Consider the following 25178-nt stretch of genomic DNA (forward strand, 5'->3'; position numbering starts at 1 on the left):
GATGATTTTCAACTTCACTCTGAAATTCTTTGAACTTTTCAAATGTTTCAGACTTATGTTTCATTAAGTAGATATATCCATATCTGCTTAAATCATCTGTGAAGGTGAGAAAATAACGATATCCGCCACGAGCCTCAATATTCATCGAACCACATACATCGGTATGTATGATTTCCAACAAATCTGTTGCTCTCTCCATAGTACCGGAGAACGGTGTTTTAGTCATCTTGCCCATGAGGCACGGTTCGCAAGTACCAAGTGATTCATAATCAAGTGGTTCCAAAAGTCCATCAGTATGGAGTTTCTTCATGCGCTTTACACCGATATGACCTAAACGACAGTGCCACAAATAAGTTGCACTTTCATTATTAACTCTGCATCTTTTGGCTTCAACATTATGAATATGTGTATTACTACTATCGAGATTCAATAAAAATAGACCACTCTTCAAGGGTGCATGACCATAAAAGATATTACTCATATAAATAGAACAACCATTATTCTCTGATTTAAATGAATAACCGTCTCGCATTAAACAAGATCCAGATATAATGTTCATGCTCAACGCTGGCACCAAATAACAATTATTTAGGTCTAATATTAATCCCGAAGGTAGATGTAGAGGTAGCGTGCCGACAGCGATCACATCGACTTTGGAACCGTTTCCCACGCGCATCGTCACCTCGTCCTTTGCCAGTGCCCGCTTATTCCGTAGTCCCTGTTTCGAGTTGCAAATATTAGCAACAGAACCAGTATCAAATACCCAGGTGCTACTGCGAGCTCTAGTAAGGTACACATCAATAACATGTATATCACATATACCTTTGTTCACCTTGCCATCCTTCTTATCCGCCAAATACTTGGGGCAGTTCCGCTTCCAGTGACCAGTCTGCTTGCAGTAGAAGCACTCAGTTTTAGGCTTAGGTCCAGACTTGGGTTTCTTCTCCTGAGAAGCAACTTGCTTGCCATTCTTCTTGAAGTTCCCCTTCTTCTTCCCTTTGCCCTTTTTCTTGAAACTAGTGGTTTTGTTAACCATCAACACCTGATGCTCCTTCTTGATTTCTACCTTCGCAGCTTTCAGCATTGCGAAGAGCTCGGGAATAGTCTTGTTCATCCCTTGCATATTATAGTTCATCACGAAGCTCTTGTAGCTTGGTGGCAGTGATTGGAGAATTCTGTCAATGACGCAATCATCTGGAAGATTAACTCCCAATTGAATCAAGTGATTATTATACCCAGACATTTTGAGTATATGCTCACTGACAGAACTGTTCTCCTCCATCTTGCAGCTATAGAACTTATTGGAGACTTCATATCTCTCAATTCGGGCATTTGTTTGAAATATTAACTTCAACTCCTGGAACATCTCATATGCTCCATGACGTTCAAAACGTCATTGAAGTCCCGATTCTAAGCCGTAAAGCATGGCACACTGAACTATCGAGTAGTCATCAGCTTTGCTCTGCCAGACGTTCATAACATCTGGTGTTGCTCCAGCAGCAGGCCTGGCACCCAGCGGTGCTTCCAGGACGTAATTCTTCTGTGCAGCAATGAGGATAATCCTCAAGTTACGGACCCAGTCCGTGTAATTGCTACCATCATCTTTCAACTTTGCTTTCTCAAGGAACGCATTAAAATTCAACGGAACAACAGCACGAGCCATCTATCTACAATCAACATAAACAAGCAAGATACTATCAGGTACTAAGTTCATGATAAATTTAAGTTCAATTAATCATATTACTTAAGAACTCCCACTTAGATAGACATCCCTCTAATCTTCTAAGTGATTTACGTGATCCAAATCAACTAAACCATAACCGATCATCACGTGAGATGGAGTAGCTTTCAATGGTGAACATCGTTTATGTTGATCATATCTACTATATGATTCACGCTCGACCTTTCGGTCTCCGTGTTCCGAGGCCATATCTGCATATGCTAGGCTCGTCAAGTTTAACCTGAGTATTCTGCGTGTGCAAAACTAGCTTGCACCCGTTGTAGATGGACGTAGAGCTTATCACACCCGATCATCACGTGGTGTCTGGGCACGACGAACTTTGGCAACGGTGCATACTCAGGGAGAACACTTCTTGATAATTTAGTGAGAGATCATCTTATAATGCTACCGTCAATCAAAGAAAGATAAGATGCATAAAAAGATAAACATCACATGCAATCAATATAAGTGATATGATATGGCCATCATCATCTTGTGCTTGTGATCTCCATCTCTGAAGCACCGTCATGATCATCATCGTCACCGGCGCGACACCTTGATCTCCATCGTAGCATCATTGTCGTCTCGCCAATCTTATGCTTCCACGACTATCACTACCGTTTAGTAATAAAGTAAAGCATTACATCGCGTTTGCATTGCATATAATAAAGCGACAAACATATGGCTCCTGCCAGTTGCCGATAACTCGGTTACAAAACATGATCATCTCATACAATAAAATTCAGCATCATGCCTTGACCATATCACATCACAACATGCCCTGCAAAAACAAGTTAGACGTCCTCTACTTTGTTGTTGCATGTTTTACGTGGCTGCTACGGGCTTAAGTAAGAACCAATCTCACCTACGCATCAAAACCACAACGATAGTTTGTCAAATAGACTCCGTTTTAACCTTCGCAAGGACCGGGCGTAGCCATACTTGGTTCAACTAAAGTTGGAGAGACAGTCGCCCGCAAGCCATCTCTGTGCAAAGCACGTCGAGGGAACCGGTCTCGCGTAAGCGTACGCGTAAGGTTGGTCCGGGTCGTCTCGTCCAACAATACCGCTGAACCAGAGTATGACATGCTGGTAGGCAATATGACTTGTATCGTCCACAACTCACTTGTGTTCTACTCGTGCATATAACATCAACATAAATAACCTAGGCTCGGATGCCACTGTTGGGTTTCGTAGTAATTTCAAAAAATTTCCTACGCACATGCAAGATCATGTGATGCATAGCAACGAGGGGGAGAGTGTTGTCTACGTACCCAACGCAGACCGACTGCGGAAGCGATGACACGACGTAGAGGAAGTAGTCGTACGTCTTCACGATCCAACCGATCAAGTACCGAAACTACGGCACCTCCGAGTTCGAGCACACGTTCAGCTCGATGACGATCCCCGGACTCCGATCCAGCAAAGTGTCGGGGAAGAGTTCCGTCAGCACGACGGCGTGGTGACGATCTTGATGAACTACAGCAGCAGGGCTTCGCCTAAACTCCGCTACAGTATTATCGAGGTATATGGTGGCAGGGGGCACCGCACACGGCTAAGGAATAGATCACGTGGATCAACTTGTGTGTTCTAGGGTGCCTCTACCTCAGTATATAAAGGAGCCAAGGGGGGAGGGGGCGCCGGCCAGGGAGAGAGGCGCAGGAGGAGTCCTACTCCTTCCGGGAGTAGGACTCCCCCCCCAATCCTATTCCAACTAGGATTCCCAAGGGGGGAAAGAGAGAGAGGGGGCCGGCCACCTTCTCCTAGTCCTAATAGGACTGGGGGAGGGGGAAGTGGCGCAGCCACCTTGGGCTGCCCCTTTCTCCTTTCCACTAAAGCCCATGAAGGCCCATATGGCTCCCGGGGGGTTCCGGTAACCTCCCGGTAACCCGGTAAAATCCCGATTTCACCCGGAACACTTCCGATGTCCAAACATAGGCTTCCAATATATCAATCTTTACGTCTCGACCATTTCGAGACTCCTCGTCATGTCCATGATCACATCCGGGACTCCGAACATCCTTCGGTACATCAAAATGCATAAACTCATAATGAAACTGTCATCGTAACCTTAAGCGTGCGGACCCTACGGGTTCGAGAACAATGTAGACATGACCGAGACACGTCTCCGGTCAATAACCAATAGCGGGACCTGGATGCCCATATTGGCTCCTACATATTCTACGAAGATCTTTATCGGTCAGACCGCATAACAACATACGTTGTTCCCTTTGTCATCGGTATGTTACTTGCCCGAGATTCGATCGTCGGTATCCAATACCTAGTTCAATATCATTACCGGCAAGTCTCTTTACTCGTTCCGTAATACATCATCTCACAACTAACATATTAGATGTAATGCTTGCAAGGCTTATGTGATGTGTATTACCGAGAGGGCCCAAAGATACCTCTCCGACAATCGGAGTGACAAATCCTAATCTCGAAATACGCCAACCCAACATCTACCTTTGGAGACACCTGTAATGCTCCTTTATAATCACCCAGTTACGTTGTGACGTTTGGTAGCACTCAAAATGTTCCTCCGGTAAACGGGAGTTGCATAATCTCATAGTCATAGGAACATGTATAAGTCATGAAGAAAGCAATAGCAACATACTAAACGATCGGGTGCTAAGCTAATGGAATGGGTCATGTCAATCAGATCATTCAACTAATGATGTGACCTCGTTAATCAAATAACAACTCATTGTTCATGGTTAGGAAACATAACCATCTTTGATTAATAGGCTAGTCAAGTAGAGGCATACTAGTGACACTTTGTTTGTCTATGTATTCACACATGTATTATGTTTCCGGTTAATACAATTCTAGCATGAATAATAAACATTCATCATGATTATAAGGAAATAAATAATAACTTTATTATTGCCTATAGGGCATATTTCCTTCACAAACATAGGCTTCCAATATATCAATCTTTATGTCTCGACCATTTCGAGACTCCTCGTCATGTCCGTGATCACATCCGGGACTCCGAACAACCTTTGGTACATCAAAATGCATAAACTCATAATAACTGTCATCGTAACGTTAAGCGTGCGGACCCTACGGTTCGAGAACATTGTAGACATGACTGAGACACATCTCCGGTCAATAACCAATAGCGGGACCTGGATGCCCATATTGGCTCCTACATATTCTACGAAGATCTTTATCGGTCAGACCGCATAACAACATACGTTGTTCCCTTTGTCATCGGTATGTTACATGCCCGAGATTCGATCGTCGATATCCAATACCTAGTTCAATCTCGTTACCGGCAAGTCTCTTTACTCGTTCCGTAATACATCATCTCACAACTAACATATTAGTTGTAGTGCTTGCAAGGCTTATGTGATGTGCATTACCGAGAGGGCCCAGAGATACCTCTCCGACAATCGGAGTGACAAATCCTAATCTCGAAATACGCAAACCCAACATCTACCTTTGGAGACACCTGTAGAGCTCCTTTATAATCACCCATTTACGTTGTGACGTTTGGTAGCACACAAATTGTTCCTCCGGCAAACGGGAGTTGCATAATCTCATAGTCATAGGAACATGTATAAGTCATGAAGAAAGCAATAGCAACATACTAAACGATCGGGTGCTAAGCTAATGGAATGGGTCATGTCAATCAGATCATTCAACTAATGATGTGATCCCGTTAATCAAATAACAACTCTTTGTCCATGGTTAGGAAACATAACCATCTTTGATTAACGAGCTAGTCAAGTAGAGGCATACTAGTGACACTATGTTTGTCTATGTATTCACACATGTATTATGTTTCCGGTTAATACAATTCTAGCATGAATAATAAACATTTATCATGATATAAGGAAATAAATAATAACTTTATTATTGCCTCTAGGGCATATTTCCTTCAAGTCCCGCCTGCGCACCGGAGAAGGGGATCGGCGGCGCTAGTTGCACCAGTCCATAGGCGAAGGTGGCGAGCGGGAGCAAGACCGGCCACGGTGGTCAGTCCGGCCGGGAAAGCGGCAAGGAGGGGAACGATGGCCGTCGCGAGGAGGTGACCGGCGGTCGCCGCGGTCGGAGAGATGCTCGCGGAGGTTGGCCTCGTGCCGGAGCGAGTCGGGGGAGGGCGGACGGGGTCGCGTCGTTCATCCGCGCGGAGGTCGTCGGGCCGGCGCTTGTCAGCGCGTCACTTGGGGCTGGTATCGATGCGCCGAGCCAGTGGAGGGAGGGGGAGCTTGCGGGCTAGGGGGCTAGAGGCGATCGGGGGACCGGGGACGGCCGCTGCGAGCCGGGGAGTGGCTGGAGTCCCGCATGCGCACCGGAGAAGGGGACTGATGGCGCTGGTTGCGCCAGTCCATGGGCGGAGGCAGCGAGCGGGAGCGAGATCAGCCACGGTAGTCAGTCCGGCCGGGAAAGCGGCGAGGAGGGGAACGGTGGCCATCGCAGGGAGGTGACCGGCGGTCGCCACGGCCGGAGAGATGCCGGCGGAGGTCGTCCTCGTGCCAGAGCGATTCGGGGGAGGGGCAGACGGGTCGCGCCGTTCATCTGCGCGGACGTCATCGGGCTGGCACTCGTCAGCGCGTCGCTTGGGGCATGCCGGCTGGCGGCGGCGGCGAGGGGAGGGGGCGAGCATCGCTAGTGGCGGGGAGGAGTCGTGGAGGGTTTGGGTCGGGACGGGAGGGGAGGGGGCAAAATGGGGGGCCGTGGGAAGCCTGTCGGTGGCCAAATAGGATGAACGGCCGTGTAGGCCGGCCCACCCAAAGACCGGTCCAAATTGGGCCGGCCTGCAGGCGGTGCGTCCCTAGCACACGGCCCAGGTCCAGGCCCAGAGGCACCGAGGCCCGCAGCCATGCGGCCCAGCCCGCGATGCTGGGCGGCAGCACCTAAGGTTTCCCCCAATGGTGCGGCCGCCACCGCGGCCGGCGTCGTCGTTGGCGCAGGAGCAATGATGAGCTAGCGGCGGCGCAGGGGACGGATGGAGGAGAACCGCAGCGAGGAAGACCTGAACGCGGCGATGAAAGGGCGGAATGGGGACTTGCGGATGATCACTGGAGAAGCTGCCGGCGACGGAGGTGGGGAGGGCAGCGGGGCGCCAGGAGCACCAGGCCCGGCCCAGGTCGAACCACCCCGCGACGCCCCACACCGGAGCGCGGCGGCGGTGAGAGGTCCTGGATCCAAGGGCGGCCCTTTTGTGCCGCGTCGGCAGGAGGGGGAGCGGGGGAAGCCGGCGAGCAGATGGGGGGGGGGGGAGGGGATGGACAGCCCCGCCGAGGCGAGTCCACCATCACCGGACGAGGCGTAGCTCTGCGAGCCGGCGGCTCTCGATGGATGATGGGATGGCCAGCGGCGACGTCATCGGCCTCCGCAACATCAGCCCAGAGCGCAGCGGCGACTCCTCCGCGACGGGGGCGGTGGCGAGCGGGGGAGCGGGTGGCGCGAGACCACGGCCAGCAGCTCTGGGGCGGCACGGCACAGTGCATCGACGGCGGCGTCAAGCGGGGAGCCGGCTAGAGGCGCAGGTGGCGGCGGCACGGCCGCGGGCGGCGCGTCGCCAGCGGGGTCGCGGGAGCAGTCCATCTTGACTCATCTTTCAAAAATGAAATTAGGAGTGACATGTTTTACTTTCCCGTGTTCATTGTACAAACCAACCCTGGCGCCCATATCCTTCATGGGAACTCACAGGTGGTGTGGTCTTCCAACTGGGTCGTCCTGTTATTTGACCTGGTGAATGTAACGGTATGGCAGTCATTTGATCATCCTATCAACGCATTGGTCCCTGGACAGAAGTGTCACTTCTGAAAGGCATGAGGCTATACATCTACAACAAATTGGACAGAATCAGTTGTATGTCATTGTAGGCCCGGATGGTTTGTACGCTTATGTTTCATCCGCACCACCACAAGTCTATAATATGCTGACATCAAACGAAGACAAGACAGGAAATGATACAACAAAAGTTACATTCATGAATAGCAGCTTCAGCATCTTTCTCCACCCAAAAAATCCAGATTCAAATAGCATCTCATTGCCAAAAGCTAGGTCCACCCAAGTCATCACTAGTAGAAAACAGGGCTTTCGTTCGGGCCGGATAAGCCCATTAGTCCCGGTTCAGTCACGAACCGGGACTAATGTGAGCATTGGTCCCGGTTCGTGCGGCTAAAGGCATTAGTCCCGGTTCAAATAAGCCCTTTAGTCCCGGTTTGAGACACGAACCGGGACTAAAGGGTGCGATGCCCTTTAGTCCCGATTCGTATCTCAAACCGGGACTAAAGATTAGACATGTAGTCCCGGTTTGAGACACGAACCGGGACTAAAGGGTGCAATGCCCTTTAGTCCCGGTTCATGTCTCAAACCGGGCACCCTTTAGTCCCGGTTCGTGTCTCAAACCGGGACTAAAAGTCCCATTTTCAAACTCTAACCCCCCCCCCATCGCCTTTTCAATTTTGTAAAAAGCAAAAGATAATGATAAAAACTTCAAAAAATAAAATTATTCGAGATGTAGTTATATTATTACATCTACTAGTTAGGAAAATAAAAAAACTTAAATTTGGACATGTTTTGCAAAAAAGTATCATGAAAAAGTAAAACGGCTATAACTTTTGCATACGATGTCGGAAAAAAACGTATAATATATCAAAATGTTCAGCACGAAAATCCGCAGCCGATTTTGAAAATGTTCAGCACGGCCTATTTGCAAATTTTTAGAATCCTCAAATTCTAAAAGTAAAAAAAGTTATGCTCAAATTTCAGCTTTTTTGAATTTTAGTTAAATCAGGTCAAACTTTGGTGAAACTACTTATTCAAGAAGTACTAGTGTTACTAAATAATTATTCAAGAATATTAGTGTTACTAAATAATTATTACAATTTTTTTGAATTTTGGTCAAATCTGGTCAAACTATGGTCAAACTTCTTATTCAAGAAATATTAGTGTTACTACATAATTATTCAAGAATATTAGTGTTACTAAATAATTATTTCATTTTTTGAATTTTGGTCAAATCTGGTCAAATTGTGGTCAAACTACTTATTTAAGAAATATTAGTGTTACTAAATAATTATTGTTTTTTAGAATAATAGTTTCAAACTCAAACAGTGAAACATGTGACTTCGTGCTCAAGCTAAACTCGTGAGGGTTAATAGGATTGACATCTTACTATTGTCAGGAAAACAACAAGTGCGGGCTTGGAACGAGGGGAATAAAACCCGGAAGTTAAGCGTGCTCAGGCTGGAGTAGTGAGAGGATGGGTGACCGACCGAGAAGTTGGATGATTTGGAATGATTAGGGGTGATTAGAGATTAGAGGTTAAATGGAGCAGTGATGAGGGGTGATTAGAGATTAAATTGGAAAATAATTCAAAATTTTGAAAATAAAAAAAACCAATTTTAAAAAAAATTTACGGAAAAATACCTTTAGTGTTACCAACCGGGACTAAAGGTGGAGCTCCACACAGCGGCAACGTGGATGGCCTTTAGTCCCGGTTCGTATAAGAACCGGGACTAAAGGGGAGGCTTTAGTAACGACCTTTTAGTCCCGGTTCCAGAACCGGGATTAAAGGCCCTCTAGAACTGGGACAAATGGCCCTTTTTCTACAAGTGCATGAGATTAGATTCTGAGGGTGTATGAATGGGATAGTGGGGAAGAAACGTGGCCTGCTGCGTATGATGTAATTAAGCTTGACAATGATAAGTGCGCTTTCCCTGTGCGATAACTAGAAATGTCTTGACCTGTTAAGGCCAACAGGTTCGTGTTATATAGAGTTGGGGCGCACCTCCCAACCATAGCACATACATTGCTGAGATTACATAAGAGAGAGATATTCAAGTAAGAGATAGAACTTGGAGAGAAAGGAAAATAATCTATCTCTATCTATCTATCGTAACTACCTCATGCGCCGGGTGCACCATAGCATGTTTAACACCCTCCCTTAATCACAACTTTATTAAGTTGAGATTATGCTTGAATTCTTAAAAACTCCTTGTGGGCAAAGGCTTTGTAAATCCATCTGCAATCTCATCCTTTGAATGCACAAACCGAATGTCAAGTTGCTTTTGAGCAACTCTCTCTCTGACAAAATGAAAATATATCTCTATCTGCTTTGTTCTGGCATGGAACACAGGATTAGCCGAAAGATAAGTAGCACCGAGGTTGTCACACCACATGCATGGAGCTTGTTTACTCTTCACCCCAAGCTCTTTCAACATAGACTGAACCCATATGATTTCAGCTGTAGCATTTGCTAATGCTTTGTACTCTGCCTCAGTGCTTGACCTAGATACCGTAGCCTGTTTGCGTGCATACCATGATATTAAGTTAGGCCCAAAAAAGACTGCAAAACCACCTATTGAGCGCCTGTCATCCAGGCATCCTGCCAAGTCTGAATCAGTAAAGGCACTGACAAGGGTAGAAGACGACTTGCTGAAATTTATACCTATGTTGAGAGTATGTTTAACATATATGACTGTACGCTTGGCAGCTGTCAAGTGAACATCAGTAGGTGCATGCAAAAACTGGCAGACATTATTGACAGCAAAAGATAGGTCAGGCCTGGTAAGAGTTAGATACTAAAGAGCTCCTATGAGGCTTCTATATTTTGTGCTATCTTCCTGACTCAAAGTTTTACCTTCTGCAAGAGACAATTTTTCTGAGCTGGATAATGGAGTGAGTGAGGGTTTACAACCTTGCAATCCTGTCCTTTTAACCAGATCAGTTGCATATTTTGCTTGAGAGAGATGAAGTCCATTCTGATGCTTCTTTACCTCAATCCCAAGAAATAAGTGCAAGTCTGCAAGATCCTTTAATGCAAACTCTGCACTCAAGTCTTTTAAGAGACCTCCGATTGCTTCATCAGATGAGCTGGTCACAATAATATCATCAACATAGATGGGAACAAATATGCATGTATTGGATCTATTATAAATAAATAATGATGTGTCTGATTTAGAAGGAACAAATCCAAGTTTTTGCATCTTGTGATAGAGACGAGAGTACCATGCCCTTGGAGCTTGTTTTAATCCATATAAAGCTTTATCAAGCTTGCAAACATAAGAGGGGGCATTCTTACTTTCAAACCCAGGAGGTTGTTTCAAGTACACATCCTCTTCCAGAACACCATGAAGAAACGCGCTCTGTACATCAAGCTACCTGAGACTCCAACCTCTGGAAACAGCAATAGACAAGACAAGATGAATAGTGGCAGGTTTTACCACAGGACTAAAAGTATCCTCATAGTCTATGGCATATCACTGTTTGAAGCCTTTTACAACGAGCCTAGATTTATAGCGATCAATGGTTCCATTAGATCTCCTCTTGATTCTGAAAACCCACTTGCAATCAATTAAATTTTTACCTTGTTGTGGGGAAACCAGGTGCCATGTTTTGTTTTTCTTTAGTGCCATGTACTCCTCATTCATTGCCTTCTTCCACTTATCATCACAAAGTGCTACATCAAGGGTTTTGGGCTCATCTGGTTCTCCTGTGGAACAGACCAAACCATATTTAGTTTCGACCCCCGCAGGGTTGGCCGGCTCTTCTGTGGCCAACGACTAAAGCACCGCGTCTACGGTTGGCGCAGAGAATCCCGAGCCCCACGCCTCTACGCGCGCGTTGGTCGGCCGACCGCTCGTGGGGGGACCTGCTGGCTCCGCGTCCTCCCTGGCGCGCGCCGAGTCCCGCCGCTTGTACGTGACCGGTTGGGCACCGTACCGCGCGCCACTCGAAGGAGCCCGCGTGTCAGGCGCGGAGACGTCGCGGCGTAAGTCCAGCACAGAAGCTCGTGCGCCTGCACATGTCCCCTCTGCGGTGGCTGATCCCGAGGAGGATCCAATCTCCTGCGATGTTAGCGATCCCGTGGTGGATCCGATCGCCTGCATCGCTGCTAATCCCGAGGCGGATCTGTCTCCTGCCACGGGACACATGGGATATAGCCCAAATTTTGCACCGTTTGCTTTGTTTTCTTTGCAGTTTTCTCCTATTTCATCGACACAAGACTCATGCATGCCATTAGATGAGTTAGTCAACAAATGATCATCAACATTTTGTCCCCCTTGATCAAAGCTAGTGAGATGAGGTGGCAAGAGAAGAATTTCTTCTCGAAGAAGTGCGCCGGCATTAGGGTGAAGATCAGCGAAGGGAAATTTAGTTTCATCAAAGACTACGTCACGGGATATGTAAACACGTCCCGTGGAGACATCAAGGCACTTGACCCCCTTATGCTGAGCACTATAGCCAAGGAACACGCACTGTTTTGATCGGAACATGAGTTTTCGATTATTGTAGGGACGTAGGTTTGGCCAACATGCACACCCAAAGACATGAAGAGACTTATAGTCTGGTTTGGTGTGAAGAAGCCTTTCTACCGGACTTTCATGATTAATGACACGACTAGGTAGCATGTTTATGATATGAACGGTAGTGAGAAACGCTTCATCCCAAAATTTAAGAGGCATGGAGGTGCTTGCCAAAAGAGCAAGGCCAACTTCAACAATGTGCCGATGCTTTCGTTCAGCTGACCCATTTTGCTGGTGAGCATGAGGGCATGACACGTGGTGTGAGATACCAAGTGTCTGGAAGGAGTTCAACTTTTCGTACTCCCCTCCCCAGTCGGATTGGACAACAATGATTTTGCTGTCAAACTTTCGTTCAACTAAAGCTTGAAAGCTTTTGACAACTTGAAACACATCGGATCGTTTCTTTAAGAGATACATCCAAAAGAATTTACTATAGTCATCGATAAAGCTGACATAATAGTTGTGTCTACCAACAGAAGTGGGAGCAGGACCCCAAACATCAGAAAAAATCAACTGTAATGGTTTGATAGCAGTACTAGTAGAAATTGGGTAAGGCAAATGATAATTTTAGCTTTCTGACATGAATCACAAATTGTTTCATTATGATGCTCACCAACAAACGGGAACTTATTTTTCCTAAGCAACCTTTCAACTGAAGAAAAAGAAGCATGTCCTAAACGATCATGCCAATGTGTGGATGAAAGCTTGATGGCACAACAAACGTGTTTATTTTTTCTTCAAAACTCCGGAATCAACGGATAGAGGCCGCCAACGCATCTACCTCGATAGAGAATTTTCCCCGTTGCCTGATCCTTGATCAAAAAGAAGTAAGGGTGAAATTCGAGAAAGACATGATTGTCAAGGGCAATTCTATGGACAGAAAGAAGACTTTTGTTGGCACTAGGAACATGCAAAAAAAATTCTAAGATGAATGTTGCGATTAGGGGTACGAAATATTGAGTGACCGAAGTGACGTATACTCATACCTTCTCCGATGGCAGTGTGGATTTGATCCTTGCCGCGGTATTTCTCCTTCATGGTAACTTTCTCGAGCTCGTTGGTGATGTGGTTGGTGGCTCCGCTGTCGACGTGCCAATTCGTGTCGACGCCATAGGAGCCATCGGCCGCCGCAGCGACTTTCTCCTCATCTTGCAAGTCGTAGTCGTCCTCCTCATACCTATACCAGCAGTCCTTTGTTGTGTGCCCGGGCTTGCTGGAGATCTGGCACCGCGGAGCGTCCGGGCGGTTTCTGCCGCGTCCACGGCGACCGCGGCCACTAGATTGGGGTGGTGTGGCGCTACGGTTCCCACCGCCAGACCTGCCCTTGTTGCGAGATGAGCCACGCGATCGGGAGCCGCCGCCCCGCCCGCGTGTGGCCACGTTGGCAGAAGATTTGAAGCCGCCGCCGCCAGATCCTTGGAAGTGAGCCATGCGCTGATCGAAGTTGGGTAGCATGGCAAAGAGCTCATCAAGGGTTACCTTGGCGACGCGGGCGTCGAGGGCAGAGACCAGGGGCTGATAGTCGGCATCGAGCCCGTGGATGATGTAGGAGGCGAGTTCGTCGTCGGGGATCGCCTTGCCCGCGGCGGCGAGCTCGTCAACATAGCCGCGAATGGCAGCGAAGTAGGCGGCGACAGAGAAGTTTCCCTTCTGCGCGTTGATGAGGGAGGTTCGGATGTTGTTGATGCGGCTGGCCGACTGCGAGGAGAACATGACGGCGAGCGTCATCCAGATCGCGCGCGCAGTGGTGACCGTGGTCAATGTGAGTAGCACCTCGCATGTCAGATTGTTCAGCAGGTATCCAAGAACCTGCTGATCCTCCCTGGCCCAGATTGGGTGGAGAGGGTTGGGCGATAAAGTCTCTTTTCCGTCCTTGGTGGTGACGAGGAGTCTCGCTGGCTCCGGCTGAGTGCCGTCGACACAGCCGAAGACACCGGTGCCATGCAGCTGGGGAATGACTTGTGTGCGCCATAGCACATAGTTTGTGCGCGTCAGCTTCGCGGCCACCTTGCCATTGAGGCTGGTTTGGGAGGCGCCGGAGGAGGAAGACATGGCTAGGGCTAGATGGAGTTCGTATGGAGCTTAGATGGGAAAAGGATGGCTCTGACTACCATGTGCGAGGCCGACGGCTTCGTGTTATATAGAGTTGGGGCGCACCTCCCAACCATAGCGCATACATTGTTGAGATTACATAAGAGAGAGAGAGATATTCAAGGAAGAGATAGAACTTGGAGAGAAAGGAAAATAATCTATCTCTATCTATCTATCTATCCTAACTACCTCATGCGCCGGGTGCACCATAGCATGTTTAACATTCCCAACCGTGTGCGGGGCATACGGAATATGCACAGGTAGGAAGTGCACCTGTCCCCTTCAAGATGATAATAGTTCAGGCTACTTCAAGCCGATTGATGACCCCAAGGAAAATGCAACTAGATCAGCTCTTAACCCTCGAAAAAATTTCTTACTTTGATTTGACCTACCTCGTGAATGTAACCACCCAAGATGATAGTAAAAAGCTTGCTTGAAAAACTGCTCCTGCACGGCCATCAGCTTCAAACGTTACTTTTACTAGACTGAAACTGAAGGTTATTGTTGGTTGGTGACCAAGGTCTTCTCCTTGCAATCCATAAAACCTGTTCATTACAACAACTCTGTTTACATCAAGGTGCAACTTAGCTCTTTGGACGCAGCTGTTGCTTCTACTCCTTCCGCAAACAAGAAGCTCATTTTAGGCACTACAATTCCAGCTATTGTTATTATCGTATTACTTGCTATTGCTGTCACCCTTTATATACAGAGGAGGAGAGCGTATGCCAAGAAAGATGAAGACCTTAATTTTGATCAATTTGCTAAAATGCCAGCCAGGTTTTTTTTTCAGAAGTTGAGAGAGGTTCAATAAAAAGCTTGGAGAAGGTGGATTTAGATCTGTTAATGAAGGGAAATTAAGTGAAGAGAGAGTTGTCGTAAAACGTTTAGAAAGTGCTAGACAAGGAAGGAAAGAATTCTTGGCAGAGGTGGAGACTATTGGAAGCATCAAACACATCAATCCTGCCAGGCTGATTGGCTTTTGTGCAGAAATCTCCGAGGCTTCTAGTATACGAATATATGCCGAGAGGGTCACTCGATAGGTGGATCCATTACCGCCACAACAATGCCCCACTCAATTGGCGCAGACGGTGTAGCATTATTCTGGATATTGCCAAAGGCCTATGCTATCCTCACTGAGGAGTGCAGGCGAAAGATGGCTCGTTTGGACATCAAACCGCAAAATATTCTCTTAGATTAGAACGTCAATGCTAAAGTGGCTGATTTTGGACTATCTAAGCTAATAGACAGGGATCAAAGCAAGGTAATGACGGAGATGAGACGCACACCTGGGTATCTGCCACCTGAATGGTTAACCTCGCAAATTACTGAAAAACTTGATGTCTAGTGCTTTGGAGTTGTTGTCAAACATTGATAATTCTCTTCCTGAGGAGAGTTCTAACCTCATCAATTTGTTACGATGAAAGGCTCAATATAATCAATTGAATGATCTGATTGACAAGCATAGTGAAGACATGCTCTCACACCAGGAGCAAGTGATTCAAATGATGAAGCTTGCAATGTCGTGCTTGCTAAATGATGGCTGTCAAAGGCCTTCCATGTCAACGGTGATCAAGTTATTGGAGGGTGCGAGGAGCATAGAAACTGCTATTCTTCGCAGATTTATAAATACAAATTCAGTCATGCCTGGTCAAGACAATACATCCGCATATTGAGTTCAACCTCAAGCATCAATCTTATCAGACCAAGGTGAAATGGGCGGCGGCTAATGAGAATAAGACATCCAACTTAATTACACACTTGGTTTTTGTCAGTTTCAAAATATTATCCTATTTGTACTTCGGAAGTATGTTTTATCCTATTTGATTGTTCGGGAGTCTGTACCACATACCTTTTAATCTGCAGCGTACCAGCGTAGCCAAAATTATATTTGTGAACTATGTGGTAAATGAGGAATTCTAAAATGCAGATAGCATTATGAAACTGATGGGGATAAGCACCATATGGAGATGGCTCAAGGCGGAGGGGTCTAAGGAGAAAGATGAGACTATAGACCAAGATGACACACTTTAGATTTTTTTTTCGAAAAGGGGGACTCCCCGGCCTCTGCATCAGAACAATGCATACAGCCACTTCAATAAATAAAATAGGTTCAACAAAGTCATAGAGTCTTCAACAAAATAAAGGCGAGCTCACAAAGAACCTCGAAGCTAAACCAAGAAAAGGCCAAAGAGCCACAACCGGCTGGTAAAATCAAGATAGGAAAACTAATTGCCTATCCTATTACCGCCAACCAAACCGGTTGAAAATATCCCGCGCTATCATCTCCCACCGGACAGATCCAGTAACCAAACGCTCCCTGACCTCCGTCGGAGTGAGTAAGGACCACATACGGATCAGCGCCGTAGCACGGAATATAACCTGCAAAAATTGAATAGTAGTTATTCTGTTAAAAACCAAATCATTTCTGCAGTTCCAAATTGCCCATAACAATGGATACACTCCTACACGAATATGTTTAGCTGTATCGGACTCTATCCCATCCAGCCACGTTCCAAATAACGACCCGATCGTACTCGGAGGAGTAATGTTAAAGGCGATTTGCACGGTGCGCCACAGAATTCTCGCCAAAGGACAGTCAAGGAAGAGATGCTTAATGGTCTCGTCCTGATCACAGAAGCTACAACTAGTAGATCCAGTCCAATTGCGCTTTACCAAGTTGTCCTTTGTTAAAATTACCTGATTATGAACAAACCACATAAAGACTTTAATTTTCAAAGGCACCTTTACTTTCCAAACATGTTTGGTACTAGGAATGACAATAGAATTAATAACATCGATGTACATCGACTTTACTGTAAATTGTTCATTCCTAGTAAGCTTCCAACACAACTGATCGGGCTGTTAAGGTAGATGGACTTCCATCAGTCTACGCACCAGATGGAGCCAAGCTTCCCATCTCTCACCAACAAGCACCCGTCGAAACTGAATATTAAGGGGAATGGGCTGCATAATCGTTGCAACTAGCGCATCACGTCGCTGGACAATACGATACAAGGTTGGGTACTATAGTGCTAATGGTGTATCACCCAGCCAAGTGTCCTCCCAAAAACGTGTATCATTGCCATCACCGACAATAAACTTTGTTCTATTAAAGAAGGTTGCCTTGACTCTCATAAGCCCCTTCCAAAATGGCGAATCAGTTGGTCTCACTGTCACCTGAGACAAAGTTTTGGACTGCAGATACTTGTTACGAAGAATCTGCGCCTAAGTTGCGTCAGTCGGAGCTGAAAGCTTATACAGCCACTTACTAAGCAGGCATCTGTTCTTGACCTCAAGATTTTCGATACCCAAACCCCCTTGGTCCTTTGGTCGACAAATAACATCCCACTTGGCGAGTCTATACTTTCTCTTAAGTTCATCACTCTGCCAAAAAAATCTTGATCGGTAGAAGTCCAGCCTTTTCCTAACCCCAACTGGAACCTCAAAGAAATATAGTAGGAACATCGGCATACTCGTGAGCACCGAATTAATAAGAATTAAATGGCCTCCATATGACATAAGTTTGCCCTTCCAGCAACTAAGTTTCTTTTCAAACCGATCCTCGATGCATTTCCACTCTCGGTTTGTGAGCTTACGATGGTGAATGGGTATACCTAGGTAGGTAAAAGGTAAAGCCCCTAATTCACATCCAAACAATTGCCTATAAGCCTCATGTTCCTCCTTGGCTCTACCAAAGCAGAACAACTCGCTTTTATGAAAGTTAATCTTTAACCCAGACAATTGTTCAAATAAACATAGCACCAGCTTCATATTTCTCGCTTTTGCCAGGTCATGCTCCATAAAGATGATAGTATCATCAGTGTACTGCAGAATGGACACCCCCATCAACTAGGTTGGGCACCAAGCCACCCACCTGATCGGCCTCCTTTGCCTGACCTATTAGGATTGCCAACATGTCAACCACAATGTTGAACAAAATAGGGGACATTGGATCTCCTTGTCTCAGGCCCTTGTGTGTCTCGAAATAGTGCCCAATATCATCATTTACTTTAATTCCAACGCTCCCCTTTTGCGTCAAGGATTATACCTGGCGTCGCCAAGCTTCATCAAAACCCTTCATACGCAAAGCCTGTTGAAGGAATGGCCATTTGACTTTGTCGTATGCTTTTTCGAAATCCACTTGAAAACAACCCCATCTAGTTTTTTTGTGTGGATTTCATGGAGCGTTTCATGAAGGACCACTACCCCCTCAAGGATATTCCTGTCCGGCATGAAAGCAGATTGGGTAGGCTGCACAATAGTATGCGCAATCTTTGTGAGCCTATTGGTCCCAACCTTGGAGAAAATTTTGAAACTAACATTAAGAAGACAGATTGGCCTGAATTGCTCAATTCTCACAGCCTCTGTTTTCTTAGGAAGAAGGGTGATCGTTATAAAATTGAGCTAAAAAGGATGAAGCTGTCCAGCAAACAAATCATTAAACATAGGCAACAAATCCCCTTTAATGATATGCCAGCATTTCTTATAAAACTCCGCTGGGAATCCATCAGGGCCCGGCGCCTTGTTATTCTTCATTTGCGAGATGGCCTCCAGCACCTCTTTCTCCGAGAAAGGAGCCGCAAGAATATCATTCTCCACCGCTGTGAGCTGAGGAATATCCTCAACCCTTGACTCGTCCAGAGACACGCAGTTCTCTTCTGGAGGGCCAAACATCAGCTTATAGTACTCAGTAATGTACAATTTTAGGTTTTCATGTCCTATAATTGTACCCTCATCTTGCTCAAGCTGAAAGATCCTCTTCTTTCGATGCTTACCGTTAGCGATCATGTGAAAAAATTGGGTGTTCGCGTCCCCTGGACTACTCGCCGGACCTTGGCCCGCAACGCCCACTTCAACTCTTCTTCTCTAAAAAGTTCTTTCAGCCTCAATTCCGCCTCGAGCTTGGCATGAAGCTCCGCGGCCGGCAGTATCGTGGTTTCTGCTTTTACATCCAGAGATTGAATAAGGGCAAGGAGCTTTTCCTTTTCGACCTTATAAATCCCACTAAGATGCTTAGCCCACCCACGTAGGAAACTCCTCAAGTGCCTAATCTTATTCTGCCAGCGCTGAAGCGCAGTCCTCCCTCCTGACTCCTTAGCCCACTCTCTGGCCACGAGATCAAGGAAGCCATCACGTTCAAACCAAGCCATCTCAAAGGAGAACACATTTTTGTTCCCCAGGTGGGTGGGTTCACCAGAGTCGACAAATAACGGCGTATGGTCATAAATACCACGGGACAAGGCCTGGACAGTCACCAGGGGAAACTTCTGTTCCCAATCGACGCTGGCCAACACTCGATCCAACTTCTCATACGTCGGATTTGGCATCGCGTTCGCCCAGGTAAATTTTCTACCCGAGAGCTCAATTTCTCGCAGGTCCAAACTTTCAATGATAGTATTAAACATGAACGACCAATGGCCATCAAAATTATCATTGTTCTTATCCTCACGCCGTCTAATAATATTGAAATCACCCCACCAGGATGGGCAACTGTTCGGAACCACAAATCCGAACAAGATCAGCCAAGAACTCGGGCTTAAGCTCGGGCTGTGCAGCACCATATACCGCAACAAGGGCCCAATTAAACCCATCAACCTTCGACTGCACCCTAAACTTAACAGCAAACTCTCCCATGGCCACACTGCGAACCTCAAGCGCTTCGCACCTAACTCCGAGAAGGATTCCACCCGACCTCCCTCTCGGCGGCAGGCAATGCCAGTCAAAATCTATACCACCCGATAAAGTATTTAGAAATTGAGGCGCGAAGTTATCTCTACATGTCTCCGATAGAGCGATAAAATCTAAACAATGCTCGACAGATGCCTCAGCAAGAAACCTTCGTTTAGCCAAGTCCTTTAGACCTCTGCTATTCCAGAATATTCCTTTCATAGATCATCATGGAATTTTTTTTGTCGTACGAATCCTAGCACTCCTACGCACTATGGATGCCGGGTATACCTTTCATTTCCACTTGCGGTTGGGAATAGTTTGACTCTGCAACTGGTCCTCACAACCAGTCTCAGAGTTGCTAGCCAAAACTATCTCGGTAGAATCAGCCTCTACATCCTCGTCAGTATTAGGTTGCATAAGATCCGCACAAAAATTGTCGAGCACCCTGACCCCGAGTGCATCAACCTCAGAATCACTCATGGGCTTAACAGCCGCAATATTACGAATCATCTCTAAGGCCCGCTCAACCTCTAGGTCTAGAAGATCATTAACAGAATTAGAGATTTTAGTGTCATTACTACCCAACGAGACTCCTAATTGATTTGCATTTTGAACAATCTCATCATTTGAAAAAGGCAAAATAGAATTAGAGGTATTGACGGACATACCAGTAGTGACCTCCACGTCACGAAGCTTGGCCGCCCTCATGCCGCACCGTTGCTGAATGTCGTCCACATCCGGTTGTGTCTGGAGACGGCCGCTCATCTGGTGCCCCTTAGATACCGGATCCTGAATCCCTCCAAATGCAATGACCTCCTCCCGAGAGATCGCGGTCGGGGTCCGGCCTCCTGCCGCCCCCCAACCAGCTGGCCGATCCAACTGCATGGGCTCACCCACAGTCTCGCCCGAGAGAGGGCAAGCACTCTCCGCAGACTCGTGGCGCGCCCCGCCCGACGAAGCTGGCAGGGTGGGTGGTGGAGTCCGAACAAGGGCCACCTGCCCTCAGTCCCCACCCAGCACGGGAGAAGCTACCCGCACATGCGCCGAAGGGGGAGGAAGCTCCGAGGCCACCTGCCCCGAGCCCTCTCCCGAAGGCAGAACCGCCATCAACCGCAAAGTAGACGCGACGGGATAGGAGGTATCCGAGGCCACCTGCCCCATACTCCCTCCCGGCGAAGAAAAGGACATGGGGGCCACCTGCCCCGGCAGAAGGAGAGCAACCCGAGGCCGCCTGCCCCAGGGCCCCACCCAACAAGCCAGGTACGACAAGCTGCGTCACCTCCTGAGGAGGTACCGTGTGCTGAGCACGAGAGGGAGTGGCCACCTGCCGACCCCCAGGAATCGTGTCCACAGCACCCTCCAACCCCATAGCCGGTAACTCAAGCTCAAAAGCCTCCTCGGACTCAACCCGATCACTCCACAGCCTCGGGGGAGCAAAAGAAGGCTCAAAGGACCCAAATCTCAGAGTCGTAGAAGGTACCACGATGGGTGGGACTGTTCCATCCCCGGTAGACGCAAGCTCGGGCCCCGGCCCCTTGGATAGCTATCGTCCAGGGTCCTCGACCGGCGACTCCCGTACCCCCGCACCGCCATCACCCTCGTGTATATCCACATCAGAGTCATGAGCCGGCGCAACTAGAAGGCTCTCATCCTAAAACTCAATAAGCAGATCATAAATTCTGCCTCGATAAGCCCACTTAACCACTTCCGGTACATACTCAATGTTCAAAATACTAACCAAAACCCGAGCAATCCCATGAGCTCTGGTGAACTCCATGTCCACACGCTCAGGCTTCCCCACTAAAATGCCCATACTGGCCACAACCCGAGCATCCTGCAGCAGCCTGGAGGGAGCCCCGGACAATCGCAGCCATGCCTGAGTAAGCGACTTGCCCTGAGGTTCAACAAGCTTCCACTCTTGAAACTCAAGGATACCATCCGTTCCCGGCACCTTACACATCCCAAAGCTCAACAACCTCTGCAGATCCTCCATAGAAGGAAACTCAACCCTGAACATCCTATCAGTGAGGCTGACAAGGTCCCACTGGAACTCCCCAGGAGCCAACTCACGGAGCCTCTGCACGATCTGCGTCTCAGACACCTCCCCTCTGGTGACCTTGACTATCCCCGTGGTCATACTCGTGGACTCATCAGAAACCTCTCGCTCATTTGGAGATTCAAAAAAAGTTAACTCAGTACAGTACACTCCATACATCATGAGCGACGGTGCCTGATCTCACAGCAGCGGACACTCCCCAAAGTCATGTGCTAGTTTACCGCAGGTATCACATAACATAGCCACACACTCCCAATGAAGTGACCCTTGTCTCCGCAACGATAGCAAAGCATCTTTACCTTCCTACGCGCCCACTTGGATGCCCTCTCAGCCTTAGACCTATCTGTCAACTCCGCAGACACATCGGTCATAACCTCGTTCTCAGGAACCTGCATAGAGGCAAGAGCCGTCACCACCTCCATAGCGTGGCCAGGCAACAGAGGCTCGTCAGCAGCCCCGTCAACTGTCGTCTGGTCAACAACAACAGGAGGTAGCAGGGGACGTGGACGGTATCGGCCCCCTCGGCCTCCCCGACCACCCCGATAGCCTCAGTAACCTTGTCGCTGCCGATGACCCGGATCCGAGGGCCCCTCGACGAAGCCACCTGAAGGGCCCAAGAACGGCCTCTCGACAGACCCATCACTCTGCCAGGCAAAACCACGACCACCACCCGTGGATGAAGACCCACACACTTTAGATGAGAGAAAAATTAAGTGATTGTTCTTAAGTTTTCCATATTCAGTACTAAAGGATTAATGATGCTAATAGAGCTTGTACTTTAAATTGTAAATCTCTAGACCGGGCCACAAAAAGGAACATGTCACCATGTCAGTCTAATATGCCAAATTAACAATAGCAGTGTTTTTTAAAAATTCAGCAGCAACTACATATATTCCTGCAAACAAAAGTTGAATATCGTCGTTCATATGTCACTATCGGACTCGCGGTCTATGCCTACAGCTAGGGGCCGTCGGCATAGGTCCTTTGCCGTCGGCATAGATCTATGCCTACGGCTGCCGTCGGCATAGGTCCTTTGCCGTCGGCATAGATCTATGCCTACGGCTGCCGTCGGCATAGACCCGTCGGCGTAGATATCGTCAGCGTAGTCTTGTCAGACCGTCGGTGTAGTATAGCCGTCGGCATAGGGACCTATGCCGACGGCCGGGGTCAGCCGTCGGCATAGTTTAGCCGTCGGCAGTGTTTTCCCTTCTGACGGCAACGGACGGCGCCGTCAAAAGCGCTGACGAGTCATGGGACGCCACATGGCAGAGGTACGCCGACAGCTTGGCCGTCGGCATAGGTAGAAATCTATGCCGACGGCCTAGCCGTCGGCGTACCTCTGCCACGTGGCGTCCCGTGGTGCTCCTGGTGGCAGTGCTATGCAGATGGAATCTATGCCGACGGCTTTGCCGTAGGCATAGTCCTACCACGTGTCTTCCCCTGGTTTCTCCTGGCGGCAGGGCTATGCCTACGGCAAAGCCGTTGGCATAGATGAAATTATGCAGAAATATGACAGTTCATCATCTAAACCTAGTCATGTTCATTTGACAGCATTTCAAAGCAGAATAATATGGAATTATGCAGAAATATGACAGTTCATCATCTAAACATAGTCAAGTTCATCACCGGCGGAAGTTCATGAACATATATAAAAGTAGTGCAAGACATGGAACATCATAAAAGTAGCAACATGAAAGGCATGGCACGACGGCCACATGCACGGAATCATCATCGACATCAAGCAAGACCACCTCCGCCAAAACCACCACCAAGACCACCTCCGCCAAAACCACCACCACCAAGACCACCTCCGCCAAAACCGCCACCGCGACCACCATCACTCTGCCAGATCGGAGTGACTGGGGTCGACAGAGCAGTAATCGAGCCACCGGTCCCTTACATGTTTCAGAAAAGATTCTAACGGTAAATATGATATGATAGTGTTGAATGAACGAGAACTAGTTTGCCAGTAGTTAGGCAAATGTACTAACCGGACCATCACTGCCTAGTGCCACCCATTCATCGAACGTGGGCACGTGTGGGGGTTCTCCCGCAGGTGGTGGTGGGGGTCCCATTTGTGGTGGATCCGTGCGGTTACTCCAACACGCCAACATAGCCTGGATGTTAGTTAAACAAGCAAACTAGAAGGTCCGAAGGAATGAAAGTGCAAAAATTTAGCTTGGTTTTAAGAGGGCAAAACTAACCGCCATCATCTCACGGTTGTAATCATCATTTGCCTTCACTCGTTGCAAGTACTCTCGCACCTCGAGATTCCTATGCTCGACAAAGGCCTTATATGCCTACATAATTTAGGTTGTTTCTAAGTGAGCAATGCTGAAAATGAACTGAGAATGCTAGAGAGAAAAAGATAAAGGGGAAGTACTTATAGCATGCTGGCGGGCTAAGGGAGTCTGTGAACGCCCCGTACTCTCTAACTGGCTCGGGTTGGTAGACCGAAGCCGTGTGTACGAGATCGAAGGAGTTATCAAGCCATCGAAACACAGATACCGGCCATGTGACTTCCCCTGGATGGCCACCACCGCCGTGTCATTGATCTGAGACTGGGCGACCTCAGGAACAGGAACATCCAGATGCAACTTCTGATAGTGCTGAGTGTAAGAATCCAGGTGCTCCTCGGTCTTGCCGTAGTACTGGCTCTCGCCCTCCTTGGGATGACTCCGCTCGCGGGCCAGCTTCCACGACTCAATGTCTGAGAGCGGCCTCTTCAACTTGTCCTCCTGCAACGTCAAACAGAAGTTAGCCATACATAAGAACATGACGGTAAAGAAGAACAAAAATGCATCATGCATATAGATGTACCTTCATGGCCTTGAAGCCCCAGTGGTTCCTGTTTCCTTAGCCGTGTGTCCCGTCTTTTCCACGGTTAGCCCGGGCCTTGATGCTCTTGGCAGCAAACTCTGCATCGTCGCCGAGCCACCTATCCACCAAACTTGCCCATCCGTCATGCCTTCCATAGCACCAACGAGGAACAACCTATGCAAATTTTGGAATCATGACATGTGAGCACGAAACATATAGTTGACTGCTTGAAACAATGATAAGTTAGTAATAGTTACCATCATGAACTGCTCCCTGTTCAAGGTAAGTCGTTGCCTCTGCGCTTGAGTTTTGGTCATCTTTTGTTGCAGGTAGACGTGGTAGTACTGCGAGACGGCAACCCAACGCACCTCGTACTGCAACTGACGAGCTTTCTTCTTCATAGCCGCAAGCAAGACCATGTCGGCTCTGGCCTTGTGCTCGTCAAGAACTCTATAGAGTTGCTGCAATCATGCATAAACCAGAAGCAAACAAGGCATGAGTTGAGTGATTCAATGATAAACTATGAACAAAACTGAAGACAAGTGATTTAG

General features: G+C 47.7%; 1 protein-coding gene and 3 pseudogenes across 1 annotated transcript; 2 read left to right on the forward strand and 2 right to left on the reverse strand.

Moving 5' to 3' along the window:
* LOC147988395 (uncharacterized) overlaps positions 1-10241 on the forward strand; it is a 29391-nt pseudogene extending 19150 nt beyond the window's left edge.
* Positions 10242-14054: 3813 nt separating this feature from the next.
* On the forward strand, positions 14055-15754 carry LOC147988396 (G-type lectin S-receptor-like serine/threonine-protein kinase SD2-5 pseudogene; annotated as a pseudogene).
* A 2731-nt stretch (positions 15755-18485) lies between these two features.
* On the reverse strand, positions 18486-19715 carry LOC147988397 (uncharacterized). Its single transcript, XM_087534739.1, has 3 exons — positions 19555-19715; positions 18914-19463; positions 18486-18827 (listed from the first exon to the last, which is right to left on the reverse strand). The coding sequence occupies exons 1-3, from the start codon at positions 19713-19715 to the stop codon at positions 18486-18488; spliced, it is 1053 nt and encodes a 350-aa protein (XP_087390865.1).
* A 251-nt stretch (positions 19716-19966) lies between these two features.
* On the reverse strand, positions 19967-22229 carry LOC147988398 (uncharacterized; annotated as a pseudogene).
* Positions 22230-25178: the final 2949 nt, after the last annotated feature.

This window comes from Triticum urartu, chromosome 1A (genome assembly GCF_056163025.1).
Source record: "Triticum urartu cultivar PI428250 chromosome 1A, HENAU_Tu73, whole genome shotgun sequence".
NCBI classification, from domain to species: domain Eukaryota; kingdom Viridiplantae; phylum Streptophyta; class Magnoliopsida; order Poales; family Poaceae; genus Triticum; species Triticum urartu.

Coding starts and splice junctions, on each gene's coding strand:
- LOC147988397 (XM_087534739.1), bottom strand. CDS start 19,715: ATGGGAGAGTTTGCTGTTAAGTTTAGGGTGCAGTCGAAGGTTGATGGG. Junction 19,464..19,554: donor CAGTTGCCCATCCTGGTGGG/GTGATTTCAATA, acceptor TATCATTGAAAG/TTTGGACCTGCGAGAAATTG. Junction 18,828..18,913: donor AGTGGGCGTTGCGGGCCAAG/GTCCGGCGAGTA, acceptor AGGATCTTTCAG/CTTGAGCAAGATGAGGGTAC.